At 38.9% G+C, this 23485-nt stretch overlaps 2 protein-coding genes across 3 annotated transcripts in view; both read left to right on the top strand.

Moving 5' to 3' along the window:
* The window catches only part of ppargc1a (peroxisome proliferator-activated receptor gamma, coactivator 1 alpha), a 589189-nt gene that overhangs the window by 368429 nt on the left and 197275 nt on the right, over positions 1-23485 (top strand). The window lies entirely within an intron of this gene.
* LOC132405071 (uncharacterized) lies at positions 6363-12340 on the top strand. Its single transcript, XM_059989806.1, has 3 exons — positions 6363-6380; positions 7596-7640; positions 10477-12340. Exons 1-3 carry the CDS (start codon positions 6363-6365, stop codon positions 11350-11352), a joined length of 939 nt encoding a protein of 312 aa, XP_059845789.1. The 3' UTR covers positions 11353-12340.

Raw genomic sequence — 23485 nt, 5'->3', positions numbered from 1 at the left:
CTACATCAGTTAGTGCCTGCTGTTTACTTCAAAGTTAATTTTTTAAGTGCATTTTTAAAAAAAATAAGTATCATAATTTCTCCTAAGTTACAAAATATAGCTGGATATGCTTAGTATGTTACTTACACCTGGGTAGAGAACATACAATTATTTCAAGCTTCTGGGTGTCAGTATCTCTGAGGATCTATCCTGGACCCAGCATATCGATGCAGCTACAAAGAAGGCACAACAGTGACTATATTTCATTAGGAGTTGGAGCACACTTGGTATGCCATCAAAGACACTCGCAAATTTCTGCAAATGTACCGTGGAGGACATTCTTACTGGCTGCATTACCATCTGATACAGTGGGGTGGCTACTGCACAGAATTGAAGTAAACTGCAGAGAGTTGTAAACTTTTTCAGCTCCATCATGGGCACTGGACTCTGTAGTATCCAAGAAAATTTCAAGGACTGATGCCTCAAAAAGGCGGCATCCATCATTAAGGACACCCATCACCCAGGTCATACCTTATTCTCATTGCTATCATTTCAAGTCTTGACGATAGCACTGCAGCCTCAGGACACCAATGTGTCTGGAATCTTAAATAGGTTGACTGACAGTCATTTTATGCCTTCTAAAATGTCACTTATTCACTCAAATCCTTTTCCTTGTAGTAGTTGAGGGTTATTGAGAAGAATAATGGAGCTAGGGAAAATGGAAGTGGTAACTATTCCCTGTTCTCAGCTATTGCTCTCCCAACTAGTACTTAATATATTGTCTGTGCTTAAGACCGTAAGGTATAAAGCAAATCTTTTATCCATGCTAGTATCTTTCCTGCAAGACCATGAGCTCTTATCTTGTTTAGCAGCCTCATGTGTGGCATCTTGTCAAAGACTTATGAAAATCCAAGTACACAACATCCACTGGCTCTCCTTTGACTAATCTGGCTGTTTCTTCAAAGAATTCCAACAGATTTGACAGGCAAGATATCCCCTAAAAGAAACCATGCTGACTTTGACTTACTTTATCATGTGCCTCCAAGTACCCTGAAACCTCGCCCTTAATAATGAACTCCAAGATCATCCCAACCGCTAAAGTCAGGTTAACTGGCCTATAATTTCCTTTCTTTTGCCTCACTCCTCCTAAAGAGTGGAGTGACATTTTCTCTTCTGATTGTTAAGATTGGTTATGCACAGGTTTAGACTGAACAGACTTTGAAAGTACATAAAGAGTCTTCAGCCTCAGAAGACATTGGGCAAAAGTGCCCAAATTTCAGAGAAGAGGACGGAATTGACTTCCTCTGATCTTTTAACTCACAGTGGTTTCATAACAACAGAGTGGTAGGAAAGCCTTTGTACTTAAACAAGGGCGTTCCAACAAGTATATCTACAAATACTAAGTTTGGTGTTTGTTTGGATCACATTAAATTTATTACATAATGGTACTAGTGGCATAATGACTTAGTTCTGGATTATTAATCCATAGGTTTGGGCATGAACAACATTCTCTCTAATTGTTTTTACAGTTGTACAGACCAGCCATTGCTCTGAGCAGGAAATTTTTATATGGCCTGAAAACTGTGGCACTTTAAATGTTTTTTTATAATATGCATTTTATGAATATTTAGAAAGAAAACTGAAGAATCGCATAATTTAGATTTTATTTATCAATTGAAGAGTATAATAAAATACAGTAGAACAGAGAAAATCTTTTATGTTTTCTAACTTATTCTCATCTGTCTTTATTATAAATCCGTTGTCTATAAATACTGTCCAGATTAATTTCGCATCCAGATGAAAGTTATGTCTTAATCCTCATTACACCATCCAACTGTTCCACTTCTAGTCCATTTCAGTATTTACATTTGATTGATTTCATAAGATTGAATCGACATTCACAGTCGGCACTAGAAGCTTGGTGTTTCAACAATGTCAACAAGAATTGACAGTTCTTCAGATTTTTCATTTCTAAGCACTTAGTTCAACATATCAGTGCTCATCTTAATTGAACCAGTCTAACTTTCTCAGATACGGCAAATTTGAAATTGCAGTACTGTTATGATATTTTGGGGCAACACTTTTGTTGTAGCTCGTAATAGTAGTTGACGTTTTTTGTCAGTCATACAACATTGCCATTAATTCCATTCTGTGTTTATTGTTACAATTTTGTAACAATGTTGTAACTTGAAACACTGGCAATGTAAATATGTTGAATCTCTAAAATATTTCAAAGTAAAGTTGTGGTATGCTTATTATTTAGAAAATGTATGAATTTCATTCATTTACACACAACTAATTACAGGGCACTTCGCAATTATATTAACATAGATTTCAAAATTATATTGACATTATATAAAAGAAAATTCCAGCTGTGTAGCAACAAAGGCTACATAGGCAGAGCCTTTCAGTTTCTCATCTACTACATGGCCGCGCACTGGCACAGCTTAAATAGAACAGTGGGCATGAATTTGAATTATATAAAAGGTGTTAGGACATTTAATTCAGTTAAATAAATTCTGGTTTGAAACATTTGTTCCAACAGCAAAGATTTTGCTCCCTGAATACATTGGGTTGTATTGGATTTTGGACTGCTGATTATGAAAATCACCCTGAAATTTCTCTCCTGCGCATTTTTTAAATTGCCTATATTTGTTATTAAAATTCACAATTCAAGTCAATCAAAATGTTGCCTCAATGTGAGCTGAGAAGTTTCTATCTTATCCGGTAAAGCCTGGGCAGGCTTTGGTTCACCAGCATGACCCAGAGCAATAGCGTCTTTTTATTGATTCTTCAGCGTTAAACCTGAAAGCTGGCTGACACACAATGGCAATGTGCACCGTTCAATGCCAGTCAGCTATGCTGTACATATGAAAGAAAACTACTGCTATTTGGAAGATTTATTGAACCACATACAGCACAGCAACTACAGCTAGAACATTTGTGTTGATCTGAAAGTAATAACGCTGCTACTAGGAATGCAGCTCGGATACACCAGGTGCTGTTATTTCATTTGCAAATGTGACAGCCATGCTAAAGGATCTCATTACATTAAAAAGAATTAGCCACTCCATAAACGGTTGGTTCCAGGACAGTAAAGTATGACACATGAGCCTCTTGTAGACCCAACAAAGATATTTTTGCCTTTTTCATATAAAGTGGAGCTACTGTTGTGGACATTGTCATGTAGCAGCACAGCTTTCAGGATTAACATTGAAAAATTTTGTGAAACTGATGAACAAGGAAGGTGAAGGATTTCAATATTTGAGACAGATGTTTCCCAGAATAACTGATTCCAAGATTAAGGGAGGCATTTTTGTTGGTTCATAAATCAAATGGGCCATCAATGACAGGCAATTCAAAGAACTTTTAGTGGGACTGGAGAAAGTCACATGGAAGGCATTCAAGGATGTTGTTGAAACTTTTCTTGGCAACTACAGAGCATCAAACTACATGCAGTTGGTTGGCAACATGCTTCAAACATACAAAACCATGACGTGCAACATGTCACTGAAGATTAATTTTCTGCATTCCTATTTAGATTTGTTCCCTGCAAATCTTGATGCTGTCAGTGACAAGCTTGGTGAAAGTTTTCACCAGGACATTGCAGTCCCAGAGAAACAATATCTATCAGTCCTAGCTGAATATTGTTGGAAACTTAAGCAAGAAGTCTCAGATAATGAATACAAGCAAAAATCATCAACAAAACATTTTTAGCTTAGTTAAGCTATTGCATAGTGTCAGCACTGTTATGCAATTACATTTGACACATTATATACAATGTATTAATTTCATGTTTCTTCAAATTCCTATGTGATCTCTGAAATTATATATGTAATATAATAGACCGCTAATAGACCGCTTCAAGTGGTCTATTATAGCCATACAAAATTTCTGAGGAAGCAACAGTTTCAAAAAAAAAATTGCTGTTCAATGTAATCATGACCATAAAAGCACTGGAACATTGGGAAAATATAACTCCTTCACTAAGATCTTTACCTGTTTGGACTTCAGATAATTCCAGATCCACAATTCTAATAAAACATTCTTTTCAAGGGCAATTCAGAAGGGTCATTAAATGTTGACCTTGTTATGAGCAATCTGTTTGTCTGAGTGAAATAAAAATAAAAATGTTTGTTCCACTTTCTTGTGTTACCTGGTTTAGTTGCTGTAATGGAAACCTTCCTTTCCTGTTGCATGCGGATGTACGGGAGGTTAGGCATAACTGTGGAAATGAATAAATACTTACAGAGCTACTTTGTGTCAGTGGTTTTGGAGTGTACCTTCAATTGATGTAGCATTCTTCCTTCAGTTGACCCCATGGCCTGGCAGTTGAGTACAGTATTATAAGAGTGATCTTCATGAGCCAGTGTGGAAAGGACTGGCAGATAGTTTAAATAGTAGCCAAGGCTTTCATTCTATATCTGTAACACATTCCTACACAATATCATTTTAACTTGGGAGAAAACTAGACTGTAAGGACCCACATCCAGGTCGTTGGTAGAAGAGAATAGTGTCACTGTACTATGTGAATTGACCAAATAAAGGATGAAGGTGTTTGACATGAGAAAGTAAGGTTTTACAATGCAGATAGGTACTTTTGAGAAGGCAGTTTGTAATGGTGGTGAGGGAGGAAGGGGAGGGTATAGCAGTTTGCTATTGAGAGAACTAAAGAAAGGAAGATCTGTACACAGATTTGTACATTAACCAATGTTTTCAGGGTACTTTTGGAAATATTGACTCCTTTCGTCAGACCTACTTCACCCTGCCTTTATAGACACAATTACAACTTGAGGAGAAAAGCGTAAAATGTGCAGTGCTAACTTAGTGAATCTCATCACCCCACTTGCACTGAAGTGTTTTTCCACTATTTCCAGTACTCTGAAAGCAAATCAAAATAAGGAATGCAATTTAAAAGAACAATGGAAAGGAATACTGGGCAGCAGTGGGCTAAGCTGTCACTTTTCCAGGCAATGCACAATATTCTAATAAGGCCAGGGTGCTAAAGTAAGACAAATCTCATCTCCCTTTGCCTGTGGAAGTTTCAGGGTATAATGACACAAAGTTTTCACACTTCTTTGCAACTTCTTTTATTCCTTAAGGTGTTGACAAATCATCAGGCAAAGCTTTGATTCCACTGGCAGTCATTTATTTTCATGATTTCTTCAGTCTAATTAAATAATCGGAACTTGGCCATTTTCCAGTCAGTGGTGTTTGAGGTATTACCTACCTGCAGTAGTACAATCACTCAGATCGTGCATGATGCTCTCCTAAGGGGTTGCCTGTTGATGGCTTTTCAGGGGGCTGTAGAGGGTGAGTCCCGGTCTCACATATTTTGATGCAGTGTGCGCAAGTGCAATTGATGGCTGTGGTTTGGGCTGTTCAGTCCATCCTTTCATAGCTGCCACCTATTCTCTGTGGCACAACACAGATCAAATACCAACTTATATTTGCAATCAATTGCCACAAACCTGCTTGCTGTATTGCCTTTAATACCGTGATTATTACTGCCCCAATAACTAGCTGGTGGTACTGATGGTACAGAACAGAAAACCAGGCATAATTGACCCTGCAGTAGCAACAATAAGGATATCATGTGTTTGAATGATATATGTATTGGTTGGTATTCACTTTAATCTATTAATTTATTTGGTAATTTTGAAAGCTGCATGATTTATGGAAGCAGGACATCCTTTTGTAAATATTGCAGCCCTAATATATCCACCATATATGCCCTATGATCCTCCTAGAGTTTTAATCTATGTAGTAAAACATTACTGTTGTTTCAAAATAAAAGATCTTCATACTTAAATTCCATCCCTTAATCTTTAAAATATTTTGAAATACACTATGGTTTAAAACACATGATCTTGTCATCCATGAAAACATAAAAACTTTGTAATAAGTATCTTTTGTCCAAGGTGTGGATAAATAGGGCCCAACACATTTGAGTGACAGATATGCTTTGGGGATTTTGTGATTTGAGTATCATTAATGAAGTACTCCTCATTACTCCTGCAGTAATTAGGAGTAATGAGAGTGTAGACCAGTCTGAAAGATTTTTGTGGAATACTAGATTGGTTGAAAGCTGGCATTGAATATGTTTGCATTGTAATTTGAAGATACCTTTTATTATCCAGTTCAGACTGAACCCAGTGCTGCTCAAAACTACTTAAAATTAGTTCTGCACCAGCTCTGTTATTAGCAAACAAACTTGAGTCCCTTTCATGTATGAATTGTCATTCTGGTTGTTTTTGTTACAAGCCAGTCCATAACTGGCTGCGTTCAAAGGAATTCACCAGATGAACTGATCAAGCCGTAAAAGTGTATTGATGAAGCTAAGCCATACAGAACTGAACAGCCAGTTGCAGTAAATCACCATAATGCATCTATTTCCTCTGGTAAGAAATAGATGTACAACTTAGATTTGACCTATCATGAAAAAAAACCCACAGTGACCTGGTGTAAGAGGCCTATCTGTGCATTTGGCAGAAATAGTTAAAATCATGTCATTGTTACACCTTGGAGTAGTGAAGTTCTTTATATTAGAAGAAAAACTTTATTTTCTATAAATTGCCATTAATATTTTGTGCAACTGAGTTTGAATAATGAATTGGCACAGTGTGTTATGCAGTAGGTTGGGAATGATGTCTGCCATTCCATGTAGTGATTCCATTTTTTTTCTTGTGCTGTAAGAGAGATAACAAAATGAATGCTAAGCATGTTGCCACAGGGGAAAAAATAGATTGAAGGACAAATTATCAGCACTGCTGCCGTCTACTTTCTAGTGACAGCTCAAGTGAACATGTTGGCTTAAGTGTGCAAGAAGCATGTCTGCCCTTGTGGCGCTGAATAGTACATGCGATTTGTTGAATCATAAAAAAGGAATGAAAATTAAGAATAGGATGTGAATCCTAGCATGCCCTCTTTTTTCCAGGATACTAAAATAATATAACATTCCTGATTTTAAAAAAAATAAAGACGCTGAATCAAATATTGCAGATGGAATCCCATACTTTCTTGACTGTGACTGCCTTGTTCAAAGAATTAAACATTTTTGTGGAAAAGCACCATAGCCACTTACTGAAAGTTAGCTGTAAAATATACAGATGAATTTATACAAAGTGATATTTCACACAGCATGGTTTCAAATACATGTGTTTAGATTTATTTGCCTTTGACAACCAGTTTTTTTTATGCTGGATATTCTTTGTTTACTTAAGATATGCATTTCAGTCTAAAATAACCAGAGTTGAAACAAAATTATACAATTCTACATAGTACTAAAATATAACATTCTGTCCTTGACTTTTTTAAACTTCCCTAAAGAAATGTACTTTAATAATTAACAAACGGACTGCCGAGGTACTGAATAATCCTAAATACTTGCAGTAGATATAGCCCTAGTTCTTGCAGTCATCCTGTGAGGCAGACTGGAATGTAAGGCTTTGGGTGGTCGATCCTGAGACATGCTGGAGTACCTGATGGCCTTTTAGACGGCTCACTGATCAGACATACTAAAAAAATAAGTTCAAACTGATTTACATTATAGAAATTATTCAAAAGCAAACAAAAACTTAAGACAACCAAGCACTAATAATTAATTAAAAACAAAGAAAGTACCAAGATCAAGCCAGTTGCCTGCATTTTCTGTAATCAAGGTAGGAAATATTGTTTTAGGGTCTGCTGCTTGATACATCTGTGTCTCAGTGAAGGGGCCAACAGTGGAGTAGCAGGTCAAATGTGTCAGCATCTGAGCTCCAGCTCATCTCTGACTTCCTTATTTCAAAGGGCAGTAGCAGAGGGTACAGGCAAGCTGACCTAAAAGGATGGCATTACCTGACACTAAAGTTTCAGCCCAACGTATCCTACTGGTTTTCAGGGGATAATAATGGAGCAGAGTGAGATTGCTGGCATTGGAACATCACATGGAGATGCAGAATACAATGATGCATCACAGTAAGTTACAGGGTATGAAAATGCATTGCAGGATGTTACACTAGCAGTAAGGCATGACAATATGTCAGATCTTTTTTGCTTGTGACCACCATCTGCAAATGCACCCCACAGGAAGCTTAACAGTCCTTCTAAGTGAGAAGGTGATTCACCTGTGACTCTTCTGAGTCCTTTATTGCATCTGGTGCTCCTAGTTCTGCCTCCTTTACAGTCAGGGAGACCCAATGCAGACTAGGGAACCACTTTGTCAAGCACCTTCGTTTCATCTGCTGTGACAACCAGAATCTCCTGGTGGCCACCTATTTCAATACCATTTCCCATTTCCAAACCAACATGTCTGTTTATGGCCTCCTCTACTGTCATGATGAAGCCTTATTCAGGTTGGGGGAACAATACCTTACAGTCCATCTTGGTAGTCTCCAACTTGATGACATCAACATTGAATGATCTAACTTCTGGTAACTACTCCCCTTTGTTTTCTCTACACTCCATTTTATTTTCCATTATTCCAGTGGTCCTCTTTCCCTTTCTCTTCTCTTTCTCCAACCTTATGATCTGCCCATCACTTACTGCTGGTTCCCCTCTTCCTTCCCTTTATTCCATGGTCTACTGTCCTCTCCTATTAGATTCCTTCTTCTTCAGCTCTTTACCTCTTCCACTTATCATTTCTGGCATTTCATGTCACATCGTACATGCCCCTCCCACTATCTTTTCACTGTGGCTTCTGCCCATTTTTGTTCCATTTTGCTGAATGGTCTCGGTCTGGAATGCTGACTGTTAAATTCCCTCCATAGATGCTGCTTGACCTGCTGAGTTTCTCCAGCATTCTGGAACATGATCAAGATTTCCTGCATCTGCAGAATCTCTTGTGTCTCTGTTTTGCTGTTCGAGTCAAGTCAAGTCAACTTTTATTGTCATTTCGACCATAACTGCTGGTACAGTGCATAGTAAAAATGAGACAATGTTTTTCAGGACCATGGTTTACATGACACAGTACAAAAACTAGACTGAACTACATAATAAAAAAACCCACAGAGACTACAGACCTACACTGGACTGCATAAAGTGCACAAAAACAGTGCAGTGCACAGTAAAGTGTTCCATATGCAGCTCATGCTTGTACTTACAGCCTGAGGCCTATCTTCCTGGATCCAAGCCAGCAAGATCTATGATGCCTGATTACTGCAGGAATACTCCACAATGCATTTTCATATACTACAATGCACTGCGATGCATTGTTGTGTTCAGCAGCCCAACGTGACGTGCCATTGCCAGTATTTAGTTTCACTCTGCTCCCTTATTGTTGTGTGCCATGCGATAAACAGTAGCAGGGTTTCTATGAGGGCAGTGAGGAGGTGCAACGTCCAAAGATAGCTCCAGTAACTAAGGTAATCAGTTTGTAAGTTTGCTATTTTGGGCGATTTTGAATCAGGGCAGCCTGCAGATAATGAATGCTAGCTGAACTGAATACACCTGGACTCTCTTGATTTTGTGCTTTATATTCTGTTTTTCGCTTTTTTAAATGCCATTTGCATGATTTTTTTTGCATGTGTGTGTGTGTGTGTGATGGGGGGGAGGTTTAATGGATATTCTTTGAATGGGTACTGTGGTTTTCCTTTTTTATGCCAGTCTGTGGGAAGGCGAATCTCAGGGTTGTATATTGCATACATACTTTGATAATAAAATACCTTGCATCTTTGAATCTTTTTTGAAGCCCTGATTTCAGTTTTACTGGCTGAAACATAACTGATAAATTTAGAATAGTTTCTAATAATATGAGACTCAGTAATTCAGATTTGTACAAGAAGTCCACATATGGCCTCTATAAGTCAATTCTCAGCACAAAGATGCAATTTCAGACTAAACTGGTAACACAAATAGATGTCCAATTGCAATGGCAAGCCTTGCACTGCAATACTTCCTGTGAAATGAGACAGTGGCTACAACCCATTGAGTCCTGGGTGAGCTCAGTGCCTCATATGAACAATTTCACAGTGAGAACTCCTCCCACACGCCCCACATCCCTGGGTGACCTATTGATCACGGTCTCTGAGATTAATGTCTGGGCATCCTCCAAGAAGGTGAACCTGCAAAAGGCATCTGGCCCAAAGGTGTATCTGGATGAGTACTAAAGAACTACACAGACCAACTGGCTGGAGTGTTTACAGACATATTCCAGCTCTCACTTCTGCAGTCTAAGGTTCCGACCTGCTTCTAAAAGGCATCTTTTGTACCTGTAACCAAGAAATATATGGTGACCTTCCTCAGTGTGTACAAGCCAGTAGCACATATATCATAAATAATAAAGTGCTTCAAGAGGTTGGTTATGGAACAAATCAACTCCTGCCTCAGAGATGTCCTGGATCAGCTTCAATTTGACTACCACCACAGCAAGAAATGTGATTTCCCTGGCTCTGTTCTGGGCCATCTGGACACCAGGAGCTGCTGTTGATTGACCGCAGCTTGGCATTCAATACAACCATCATTCAAATTTGTCATCAAGTTTCTAGAGCTGACCTCTGATCTACCTCTTATTGGCAGACCTCATTCAGTGACAATATCACCTTCACCATCATTTTGGGAGATTTTAACCAGGCCAGACTGAAAAAATCACTAAGCAACTACCATCAACAGGTCACTTGCAATACAAGAGGAAACAACACACTGGACCATTGCTACACCACCATCAAGAATGCCTACCGTGCTATTCCACACCCTCACTTCTGGAAGTCTGATCACCTGGCTGTACTTCTACTCCCTGAGTATAGGCAGAGACTGAAGACTGCAGCACCAGCAGTGAGGACCAAGAAGGTTTGGACAAGGGAAGCACAGGAGCGCCTCCGGGACTGCTTTGAATCAGTGGACTGGACTGTATTCAGTGATTCATCTTTGAATCTGGATGAGTATGCTGTAGTTGTTACCAACTTCATTAAAACCTGTTTGGATGAGTGTGTGCTTGCAAAGATTTACTGTACATTCCCAAACCAAAAGCTGTGGATGAACCAGGAGGTACGTCGTCTGCTGAAGCCTAGATCTGTGGCAATCAAGTCTGGCAACCCAGGCCTGTACCAGAAAACCAGGTATGATTTGTGGAGGGCTCTTTCAAAGGCAAAGAGACAATTTCGAATGAGGTTGGAGGCGACATCAGAGGCAAGGCAACTCTGGCAGGGTCTGCAAGACAATACTTCCTACAAAATGAAACACAATAGCATGAATGGGAGTGATGCTTCACTACCAGATGAACTCAACACCTTCTATGCATGGTTTGAACAGGAGAACACAGCTACAGCTGTGAAGATCCCTGCTGCACCTGATGACTCTGTGATCTCCTTCTCGGAGACTGATGTTAAGCTGTCTTTAAAGAGAGTAAACCCTGCAAGACAAAAGGTCCTGGTGGAGTACCTGGTGAGGCTCTGAAAACCTGTGCCAACCAACTAGCGGGAATATTAGACATTTTCAATCTCTCACTGCTATGGGCGGAAGTTCCCACTTGCTTTAAAAAGGCAACAATTATACCAGTGTCAAAAAGAATAATGTGGGCTGCCTTAATGATTGTCACCTGGCAGCATTGATGTTGACTGTGATGAAATGCTCTGAGAGGTTGGTCATGAGTGGACTGAATTCCTGCCTCAGCAAGGACCCAGATCCATTGCAATTTGCCTATTGCCACAATAGGTCAACAACAGATGCAATTTCAGTGAAGCAATTCCAACCCACAATCTGCGCGAATTGGAGATAGCATATCCTCCTCGCTGACAATCAACATTGGCGCACCTCGGGTGTGTTCTTAGCCCAGTGTTCTACTCTCTATATACACATGACTGTGTGGCTAGGCACAGCTCAAATACCATCTATAAATTTGCTGATGATACAAGCATTGTTTGTAGAATCTCAGATGGTGACGAAAGAGTGTACAGGAGTGAGGTATGCCAACTAGTGGAATGGTGTCACAGCAACAACCTGGTACACAACATCAGTAAGATGAAAAAGCTGATTGTGGACTTCAGGAAGGGTAAGATGAAGAAACACATACCAATCCTCATAGAGGGATCAGAAGTGGAGAGAGTGAGCAGCTTCAAGTTCCTGGGTGTCAAGATCTCTGAGGATCTAACCTGGTCGATGTAGTTATAAAGAAGGCAAGACAGTGGCTATACTTTATTAGGAGTTTGAAGAGATTTGGCATGTCAACAAATACAATCAAAAGCTTCTATAGTTGTATTGTGGAGAGCATTATGACAGGTTGCATCACTGTCTGGTATGGAGGGGCTACTGCACAGGACTGAAAGAAGCTGCAGAAGGTTGTAGATCTAGTCAGCTCCATCTTGGGCACTGGCCTACAAAGAACCCAGGACATATTTAGGGAGCGGTGTCTCAGAAAGGCAGTGTCCAATGTTAAGGACCTCCAGCATCCAGGGCATGCCCTTTTCTGACTGTTACCATCAGGTAGGAGGTACAGAAGCCTGAAGGCACACACTCAGTGATTCAGGAACAGCTTCTTTCCCTCTGCCATCCTAAATGGACATTAAAGCTTTGGACACTACCTAATTTTTTTAATTTACAATATTTCTGTTTTTGTACATTTTAAAAAATCTATTTAATATACATAATTGATTTACTTGTTTATTTGCTATTATTATGTTTTGTTTTATGTAATTTTTTTTCTCTGCTAGATTATGTATTGCATTGAACTGCTGCTGCTAAGTTAAGAAATTTCAAATTTCATGTCACATGCCGGTAATAATAAACCTGATTCTGATTCTTGAAGACTATCAATAAAGGAGCACCTCAAGGTTACATGCATCCCCCTGATGTACTCTCTATTACATGATTGGTTAAGCACAGCTCTAATACCATATACAAGTATGCTAATAACATTCTGCAATTGGATGAATCACTGGTAGCGATGAGTCATCTTATCAGAGCGAGGTGCGTCATTTGGTTGAGTAGTGCTGGAAAAGAACCTCTCAGTCAATGTCAGTACAAATAAAGAGCTGATTGTTGACTTTAGGAAGGAAAAGGAAGGTGAACGAATCCACACAGCCTGAATCACCAAAGTTTAGCAACTTTCTGACCACTGATCACTCCACTAAATTTTTTTTCATTGTTTCGTAATTGTGTACTCTTATAAAAATTCTGCATAATTTGTTTTTGTTTCTCTTGTGAGTGCCACTATATCATGCCTTATGTTTGTGATGTAGCTATAAGTTTTTCATTGCATATATAAAGAGATGTACGTAACAATAAACTCAAGTTTGATTTTGACTTAAAGACATTTACAAACTATGTAAAGTGTAATAGGTAATTAAAAAAATCAAACTTAAAAATAAATTAGCCAAATCACTTAACCTATTAAATACTTTATTTAATTTTGAAAATTGTATACACCTTCCCCTTTGCTGGAGACTCAAGAGTTACCATTAAAATTAGTGGGGTCTCATATCTTGTGCCAAATCCAAGTTGACATAAGATCTGGTAGCTGATTCTTTAGTATAGGTGTTAATCTTGATAAGATTATGCTTCTCCCTTGACCTTGTGTGATTTCCACCAGCAGATTTGGCATTCTGAATCTGTCTGTAAAGTTGGGGCTTTTGTGTGTTTCTAGGCAAATGTGAGAGCCCCTGCCTTGCTTCCTGTTGAATGAATAAATTCCAGTTGTTCCATTTGATGGAATCATTGACACTTAACAGGAAAATACAGGCCTTTAGGTTGCAGAGAGTGATACTGAAAGATAGTAAGTTAGAGTGAATGATAATCCTTCATGATTAGTTACATAAATGAAAATACATCACTGAATCATAATCAACAATAATACATCACAATCAGTTCCAGTCTGTGGCAATATGTCACAATGTTTTACATGGAGAAATCATATATTTTGGTGACACAGAGCCAGTCAAAATATTTCACATGTAGGAGTGAACAACAATGCTTTACAGTGAGTTACAGGGATGATATAATATCACAGTAAGCTACCGTCAGTGATAATACAACACCATAAGTTCTAGGGACTGATAATACATCATGTTAAGTGGTTATACATCATACTGGTATATCACAATGAGAGTTTGGTCTCATGTTGAAGGAAAGTAATGCTTACCTGCGAGATACATGAGTGAGAATGCATCAATGAGTTAGTCAGGTAATACACAACACCGTTGACGGTAATGATAATGTTTCATCGCAGAGGATAAGATATTACAATGAGTTACAGTCAACAATTATATCACAGTGAATTTAGTCAGCAACAGTCCATCACAGTAAATTTCATTTGATGTTAATAAATAGTGAGTTGCCATTGGCAAAAGTCGAACACAGTGTTACATTTAGCAATTATACTGTACTCGGTGAAGTTATTTAATAATTTATCAATAATAATATATCAAATAGATTGTCAGAGAATGGACTAAAATATGGTGCTTGGCAAACAGTACCAATACAACATGCTAGAGGAACTCAGCAGGAGAGGCAGCATCTATGTGGGGAAATGGACAATTGAATTTTTGTGTCGAGACCTTTCATTAGCTTTTTGTTTGGTTTTGTCTCTTGAAACTATATTATTGTACATCTGCAGTTATTTAAAAATGTCTTGTATTGAAATTATTCCCATCAATTGCATATAAGTAAAACTTCCATCTTTGCTTTCCCTGCACAGGAATATTGAGTGCTGATGCTAGTCTGTATTGTGAAGTGAGTTATTCACATTAAGCTAAAATGCGCCTAATTAAATTTTTTTGCTCTTGTTTTGACTAAAGTTTAACCTGTATGCATATTGTTAGTAATTGAATTCTATTTCAATGTCTGAAATTCTTTGGGACATGTGAATTATAAGTTATAGGATCATTCAATGTGCAATTATATTTACACAGCAAGATTGCATGGTATCTAATTGGGACAATGCCTATATTTGTATTTCCCTTTGGCAATTTGAACAGTCCTTGCCCATCCCGAATTCACAGGCAGAAATTCTTGGTTTTCACAAATAAAATTCTCAATCTGCTGTTAATGAACAATTTCAGTTTGCACCAGCTACAACTGATTAAAATAAAGTTGGTTTCACAATTTAATCTTTGCTTTGCTTAGCACATTTTACAGCAAGCTTTTGTACATTTAATTAACAGCTGCTTAGATGAGGGTTTCTTTATTGGAAGGAAGATGATGGTGGACCAGAAGTTAGAAATGCTGTGGCAAGCAGAAACTATAGAAAATCGAACAGAGAGAAAAAATAACTAGAGGGAGAGAGAGAAAAAAAATAAAAGAAGAAATAGAATCTCCATTCTGTTTCTATGTCTTCTGAGACCAAACTTAGTACTGAGCAGCAATAAAGCAAAGACAATTTATTTCAGGGTCAATATGGTATGTTATTTACAGCTGATGGGATTCCTATTCATCTAGTGCCCTTAGGCTGTCGGTGGTAAAGATCATATCAGTACTGTCTGAACAGCTCAGGTACATAATAAGAATGCATTTTGCATATGGTACACAATACAATCACAGTGCTTATGTTGGTCAGCGTACCAATTAAGTGAATTTGGGGCTATGCTTATCCAGGCAAGGGAAGACTATTCACACTCCTGACTTGTAGTTTATCAAAGATAAAGAAGATCTGGGGTGTTACGAAGCGAGTTTCTTACTGCACGATACCCCTCCTATTTTTGTTGTTACTGATTTTTCTTTTTGCCAGTTATGTTTTTAGACGATGACATCTCATCAAGATGTTGATGGTGGGGTTGGGTGGAGGTTGTGGAAGGAGGGGTTGGCTCTGCTGATGCCATTGAATGCCATGGGTAAATGATTAAACTTTCTTAATAGGAGATGGCTCCTGCCTGGCATTAGTGTGCCACAATGTTACCAAATGCTGCTTACCAATTCCTGCTTAAACGTTCTTTAAGCCTTACTGTATGCATTTGCTGAGGAATTACAAATGTCATTGAGCATCACACAGTCCGCCACCATTTCAGACTCCATGATGGAGGAAGGGTTATTGACTCTATCTGAAGGAGCTCCTGCTGCAATGCCCAGAACTGGGATAATTGAAAAGGACGGCATCATCCTTTTGTGAAAGGGATGATTACCAATATGGGACTGTCTTTCCCTGCTGCCCATTGACAAGCTTTATTAGGGCTCTTTGACCTCATTTTCAGTGAAATACCAAATTGATATGCCAAGGGCAGACGCACAAACCTCACCCATGGGAATCATCTTTTTAATTATATCAAAGATCTAAAACAACTGGCTTTAACCCAAAACAAGTTTTTTTTAATCTCACCACCCTGTCACTGATCATTACCACTGTCAGCAGCCATCACTTTCAGGACTCTGCGAACTTAGCAATGGTGCTAGTGAGCAGCTCATGATGATAGACATTAAATTCTTCGAGCAAAGCGCATCATGTACCGTTTTCACTCGCAGTGATGTCCTTCAACAGAAAGTGACCCTAGGCCTAGGATAATCAAGTCAAGTCACTTTTTATTGTCATTTCGACCATAACAGCTGGTATAGTACACAGTAAAAACGAGACAATGTTTTTCAGGACCATGGTGCTACATGAAACCGTACAAAAATTACACTGAATTATGTAAAAACAACACAGAAAAAACTACACTAGACTACAGACTTACCGAGGACTGCATAAAGTGCACAAAACAGTGCAGACATTACAATAAATAATAAACAAGACAATAGGCACAGTAGAGGACAGTAAGTTGGTGTTAGTCAAGGCTCTGGGTATTCAGGAGTCTGACGGCTTGGGGGAAGAAACTTTTACATAGTCTGGTCCTGAGAGCCTGAATGCTTTGGTGCCTTTTCCCAGATGGCAGGAGGGAAAAGAGTTTGTATGAGGGGTGCGTGGGGTCCTTCATAATGCTGTTTGCTTTGTGGATGTAGCGTGTAGTATAACTGTCTGTAAAGGCGGGAAGAGAGACCCCGATGATCTTCTCAGTTGACCTCACTATCCGCTGCAGGGTTTTGCGATCTGAGATGGCGCAATTTCTGAACCAGGCTGTGATGCAGCTGCTCAGGATGCTCAATACAACCCCTGTAGAATGTGATGAGGATGGGGGTGGGGGGGTGAGAGATGAACTTTACTCAGCCTTCGCCTGAAGTAGAGATGCTGCTGGGCTTTCTTTGCTATGGAGCTGGTGTTGAGGGACCAGATGAGATTCTCCGCCAGGTGAACACCAAGAAATTTGGTGCTCGTAACAATTTCTACCAAGGAGCCGTCGATGTTCAGCGGAGAGTGGTTGCTCTGTGCCCTCCTAAACTCAGAAGGACTTCTCCTCCCCTGAGTTGGTCCTGATTCCAGGAGACTATACAGGAATTGAAATCAATGTGAGGTCCCTCAGGTTTTATTAGTTCCCTACTATGCCAGCACCTGTGTAGTCCTGTCCACTAGTGAGTTTTGATGGAGTATTGTGGTACATTGGCTGTTAGATTTATTCGTGTGAGTACAAGCTTGTCTGGCACAGTTCTCCCATGTTAACTTGGTTAAGTACAGCTTTTTCAGATTTGGTGCCAATGCTGATGCCAGGTAGGCTGCCCAGTTTCATCCTTATTGTGTTTGACACAAGATTTTATAAAACTGATTGACTTGCTGGAAAGTTAGAAATTAACAAGATTGCTGTGCATCTTCAGTCACACTTAGAGCAAACTGGATAAGTCAGTAAAAAGTAAGTAATAGCATGGATATATGTAACAATCAACTTGTTCTATTATTGCCATTAATGAAATTACTTTTAAAAAAATTCCAGTTTATTTAAATACCTGAATTTAAATTCCCACCTGACTGTGGTATTTGAGCTCAGGATTGCTAATCTAGACTCTGGATTATGAGTCAGCAAATTTAACCAGTGTGTCATTACTGTTAAACAGGGGATTGGTCACTTGCCTAGCTTCTTGTGCCACCTATTTCCATTCCTCATTTACTAAGGTAATCTTTAATTCAGTTAATGAACCACAAAAATGGGAGTTGGATGAGAATACCAAAAGTGGTATTTTCAGGATACTCCTCCATGGTTGGCATCTTTGCTGTTCCAAAAGTCAGATGGCCAAAATGACAAAGAGCAAGAACACATGCCAACTCATGCCCTGTATATGGATTGTTCCCAGCAGCTGGAATTTAGGGAATTGCGAAGGATAACAGCAAGAAGTTTACAAATTGGTTATTTTTTTTTCTTTGGGACATTCATAGAAGTTTGCTTTTAAAAAAAACACGTCTCCCTTAACCCTGGGATTAAACAGTGGTAGAAAGTTCCTGCATTTGTGTTCAATTCTCTGTGTTTTCGCCTACTGCACATCACTTTGCTGCATATAACTAAACATTAAAACAAGTAAGGCCTTAATTTAACTTAATAGTTAAGGAAATGCAGTCTATCATTTATCACTTTCATGTCATAATAGATGAGGTTATTGAATTTAATGCAAAAGATTATCCGAAACAGAATATGAAAAAAGTCACTGTATGTGAAAGATGTAACAAGACACATATATTTTTGGCACCTTATGCAATCTCAGGAAAACCCAAGATATTTTATATTAATTAAGCTTTTTTTTTGAGAATTAGCCTCCGTTTATCTTGAGAACGAGGCAGCAATGCTGCACATAACAAATAACCGTATAGCAATGTGGTAATGACCAGCGAACTGCTTTTAACCATATTGATAATATTGATCAGGACACCATGTGAAACCACTTTTGAAGTAATTTCAAGAAACTCTTTACATCCAAATGAGGAAGGAGACATGGCTTCCAATACATTTCATCTAAACGGTGGAAACATTGACTGCATTTCTCTGTCATTGTGACTCAGTAGTATCATCTTTAATATTTTTATGTTTAAGTCTTTCAAGCGGTGCTTGAACACGCATGCAACCCTTTGGCACAAATGTAAGCATGTAACTAACTAAGTAATGGCTAACATTTCAATGCCCTGATGGCCTTGCACGCCATAAAATGCCACATTATGACAAAACTGTGTATCCTCCAACTTATTTTGAGAAGTGCCATGGGAGATTGTTGTGTGAACTCAGTTTTGCAGGTTCATGAGAGGGGACAGAAGAGACTTACTACTAGTAAGTAGGTTAACTATTTGTTTACAAGACAAGATAGACACTAAACATTCAGTAAACTCTTCAGGCTAAACTCCATTATAAATACATATGTATACTGAGCACCCAAAGTGTCGGGACAAAACAGATGCTAAATATATACACAGTGGCAAATACTTACCTAAAAGATGTTCCTGGGTCCCCTTTCCTACAATGTACCCCCACTGTCTACAGTTTCCATAGCACTCTCTACTACCTGGTCCACGGTGACCTAGGGATATGAACAAAGGCCACATGGTTATTGCATGCCAGATTTAAACTCGACCGTCTCCATGATGTCATCAGCTAAATGGAAGTAGTGGGAGAGGCTGCAAAACTCCTTACATAGCCAATCCCCACCTCCCATGGTGGAGTAGCTTTTGATGAGCAGGTAAGTTAAACACTTAGTACAACATTGGAGATCTGCTAGGACACTGACTATTAACCTCAAGTTCAAGTTTATTGTCATTCAACCATGTGCACATATGCTCCTACAAATGAAACAGTGTTCTTCCAGACCAAGATGCTCAATATTGTACATATAACTCACACACAACACAGAAAGTAATATTACCACAAAAAATAACAAATAATAAATAATATTTCACATATATTTGACATTTAGCATATGCTACATTTTACAACACACGGCGTTATAAGTTACGAGACCTGGGTGGTGGCAAGGAGTTTAGTAGTCTCACAGACAGAGAAAGAAGCTGAGCTGTTCCCCATCCTAACAGTCTTAGTCCTAATGCCATGGTACCTTCTTCCAAGTGGTAGGGGGTCAAAGAGATTGTGGAATGTTTGGGAGAGATCTTTGTCAATGCTAAGAGCCCTGCATATGCAACACTCCTGATAAATATCTCAGGTGAGTAGAAGAGAGACTCCAATGATCTGATCAGTCCTCACAATCCTTTGTGGGGTATGCCTTCCAACTCCTGTTACCAGACAGTGATGCAACTGGTCAGGACACTCTCTATGGTGCTGCTGTAAAAATTGGTTAGAATGGAGCTGGGGTAGAGGGGGAAGAGCCTCACATGCCTTAATCTCCTCAGAAGCTAGAGACGCTGAAGAGGTGGTATTGCGGGACCAAGTAAGATTGTCCATTATTTGCACTCCCAGAAACTTGGTGCTGCTAACTCTTTCCATGGATGAGCCGAGAGAAGTGAGAAGTGATCAGCTTGCACCTTCCTAAAGTCCACAATCATCTCTTTGGTCTTATTCCTCAAACTGAAGACAGCATCTGAATCTCTCAGCAGTGCCGTATCTCTTCTGTCAACTATGGCTTCTGAATTGTCCTCATAGAGATATGTCTAATATCAGTGACTCTTTGAATGCATTTCTCTGTAGAATCAGTCATTGATCAGTTCATCAATGTTAAAGTGATGGTTGTAGGTAGCCGTCGCCCTGAGCATGTTCCAGTTTGTGTTTTCAGAACAGTCCTGTAACACAGAGGTTGCTTCTTCTGTTAGGTCTTTGTCTCCCTTTCATCTGGTTTCACTCATTTAATCAGTGGCCTGCATGCAGGAATTAGCATAATAGATAAGTAGTCAGTACTACAGTTGTTTGTATAAACCAGGCCTAATGTGATCTCACCTCTGATAATAAAGACCAAAATGCTGATAGAATTTAGAAAGTTTTTAAGTTAACATGGTTAAAGTCGCCAGCAACAATAAAGAAACCATTGGGCGTGTAGCTTGGAAGCCACTGATGGTGCTGTAGAGATCACACAGCACTTCCCTAACGTTAGCACAGGGTGGGGAGGGGGGAATATGTACAATCTCAATGGGAGTGAGTTTTCTTGGTAAATAACTAAATTATCTCTATGAAACGAAGATAATTATTTCATGTAACATTAGGTAATGTAGCACATCCCAACTAACGTAAAGGCAAGGTGCCATAAAATGCAGACATATGGTAGATACTGTTTAGAAAATCTAATTAGACCAGATATAATGAAAAACATGAACCTCAACAATTCTGCTTGTGAACATTTTGGTAAATCATTTGTCATTATCTTGGCTGTCTTCTTGCACTTTGACAAAGCTTTCCTGGTTGTATTTGGAAACAAGTTACTGCCATTATGGCCTTCAACTGAAGCTTGTTTTTTCTACAATCTTTTAAAGAGTCATAGAAAAATACAGTACAGAAACAGCCCATTCAGTCTATGCCAAGTCATTTAAACTGCCTACTCCCATCAACCTGCACTGGGATCATAGTCCTCCATACCCCTATCATCCATGTACCTACCCAAATTTATCTTAAACATTGAAATTGAGCTCACATGCACTACTTGTGCTGGCAGCTTGTTTCACACCTTCACTACCCTCTGAATGAAGAAGTTATCCCTCATATTCCCCTTAAACTTTTCACCTTTCACTCTTAAACTGTGACCTCTATTTGTAGACCCACCAAGCCTCAGTGGATGAAGCCTGTTTGCATTTATCCTATCTATACCACTCATAATATTGTATACCTCTATGAACTCTCCTCTGAATCTTTTTATGTTCCACATTCCCAGATCCCTTTGTTCCACCGCACTCGTCAGTGTCCTACTGTTCATTGTGTAAGACCTCCATCGTTGGTCCTCCATCTCACAATTGTCTGCTTTAAATTCCATCTGCCATTTTTCAGCCCATTTTTCTAGCTGATGCAGATCTCTCTGCAAGCTCTGATAGTCTTCCTCGCTTTTCACTACAGCCCCCGGTCTTGGTGTCATCCACAAATTATCATCCAGTTCATTGATATAAATGGCAGACAACAAATGACCCATCCCCAATCCCTGTGGCACTCCACTAGTCACAGGCCTCCAGTCAGAGAGGCAACCATCCACTATCACTCGTTGGCTTCTCCCACAGAGCCAATGTCTAATCCAATTTACTACTTCATCTTGAATGCCGAGCCACTGAAATACCTTGACCTACCTCCCACGCAGGACCTTACTAAATGTCTTGCCAAGTCCATGCAGACAACATCCACTTTTCTGGTAACTTACTTGAAAAACTCTAAGATTGGCTAGACGCAATCTACCAGTCATGAAATTATGCTGCCTATCTTTAATCAGTCCCTGTCTATCCAAATACTCATATATCCAACCCCTTTTATTTTTCTTCATGTTTATTTGATGTGCATATAGTTGTTGCTGCCCCAAGTTGTGATTTCTCTTTCTCAAGCTTTCTTTGGTTTCTGTTCAATGTCAAACTCTCTTCCACTTTCATATTATTTATTCCTGCACCTTGTGTATCTTCATTACCTTTATAATGTAACCTGGGGAAAAATACATGCGCAGGACAACAAATACTTTTTTGGGTCTTTAATTCCTTTATCTGTTTTAGATACTATAATGCAGAAAGAGGGTATCGAAATAAAAATGACAAAATGAATAGAAAAAAAATCACAGTTCCTGCTGTTACAATCTCAACTTAATTTCCAAACACTCCCTTGTTACGTATGCAGTATGAAAACAACTAAAACAAAATATACAAAACCAATACATTAGTGGCAATTTTTGGCACACACTTGCTTTAATTCCAAGCACATACTGTATAGGCTAAACCCTGAAATGAATTCTCCTCACTTATGCTGTTAGGCCAATAAGAAAATTTGCACAACCATGCTATTCCAGCATCGATCAACTTACTCGTGAATTTCCTCATCAAACCCGGGAAAATCACTGGAATGTCGTTCTCTCTAAACATGGCAGCTCTCTGTTCTACTCCACCTGTGAAAAATTATGGTGCTGTTTTCTCTTAAAGGCACAGGCAGTTATTTTAGCATTACCAGCATGAATACATAAATGTACTTTAATAATAAAATATATTCAACAGTCACCTGGTTACAATAATTTCGTGAACATCATAGCTCACACACTGCTGAAAGAGGGACCAATGGTTTTTTTTAAAACAATATCATCCTCACTTTATAAAAACCTCTAACCCAGTAGCATGTTAGAAATTGTTTCAAGGGATCATCCTCAAATTTAAAAAAAACACATCAGGTCACATGGGAGATTTTAAAAGCTTGGTCAAAGAAGTCAGGCTTTAATGAGTTATTTGTAAAGTTAGGTAGAGGGGTTAAAAGTTTAAATCAGGAGCTTGGAGCCTTGGTAACTAAAGGCACAGCTGTGAATAAGTGAAGTGATTAAATATGATGATAATCAAGAGTATATGAGTATAGATATCACAGAGAATTAAATGGCTGACTGGTGTTACAAAGATGCAGGGAGTTGTGTGGTGGGACAAATCAAGGAGGGAATATTGGTGAGAATTTTTAAACTGATATGCTGCTTAAACAGGCGATGTTTGTCAACTTGTAACCAGGGTTAACTGCTGTATTCCACAGGGTGTGTTTCAGGACACGAGAGCAGAGGTATAGATGGCTTCACATTTACAAGATGTGAGAGTGAGGAATACCATCTGGTGGTAAATTATAATAGACAAACTAGAAGTACCAAATATGTGGACATAGGT

This window comes from Hypanus sabinus, chromosome 14 (genome assembly GCF_030144855.1).
Source record: "Hypanus sabinus isolate sHypSab1 chromosome 14, sHypSab1.hap1, whole genome shotgun sequence".
NCBI classification, from domain to species: domain Eukaryota; kingdom Metazoa; phylum Chordata; class Chondrichthyes; order Myliobatiformes; family Dasyatidae; genus Hypanus; species Hypanus sabinus.
This window is presented reverse-complemented; position numbering and strand designations above follow the sequence as displayed.

Excerpts from the sequence above, each read along its gene's own strand:
- LOC132405071 (XM_059989806.1), top strand. Across the intron at positions 7,641-10,476 it reads CTGCATTTTCTGTAATCAAG|ACCTCATTCAGTGACAATAT; the intron begins GTAGGAAATATT and ends TCTTATTGGCAG.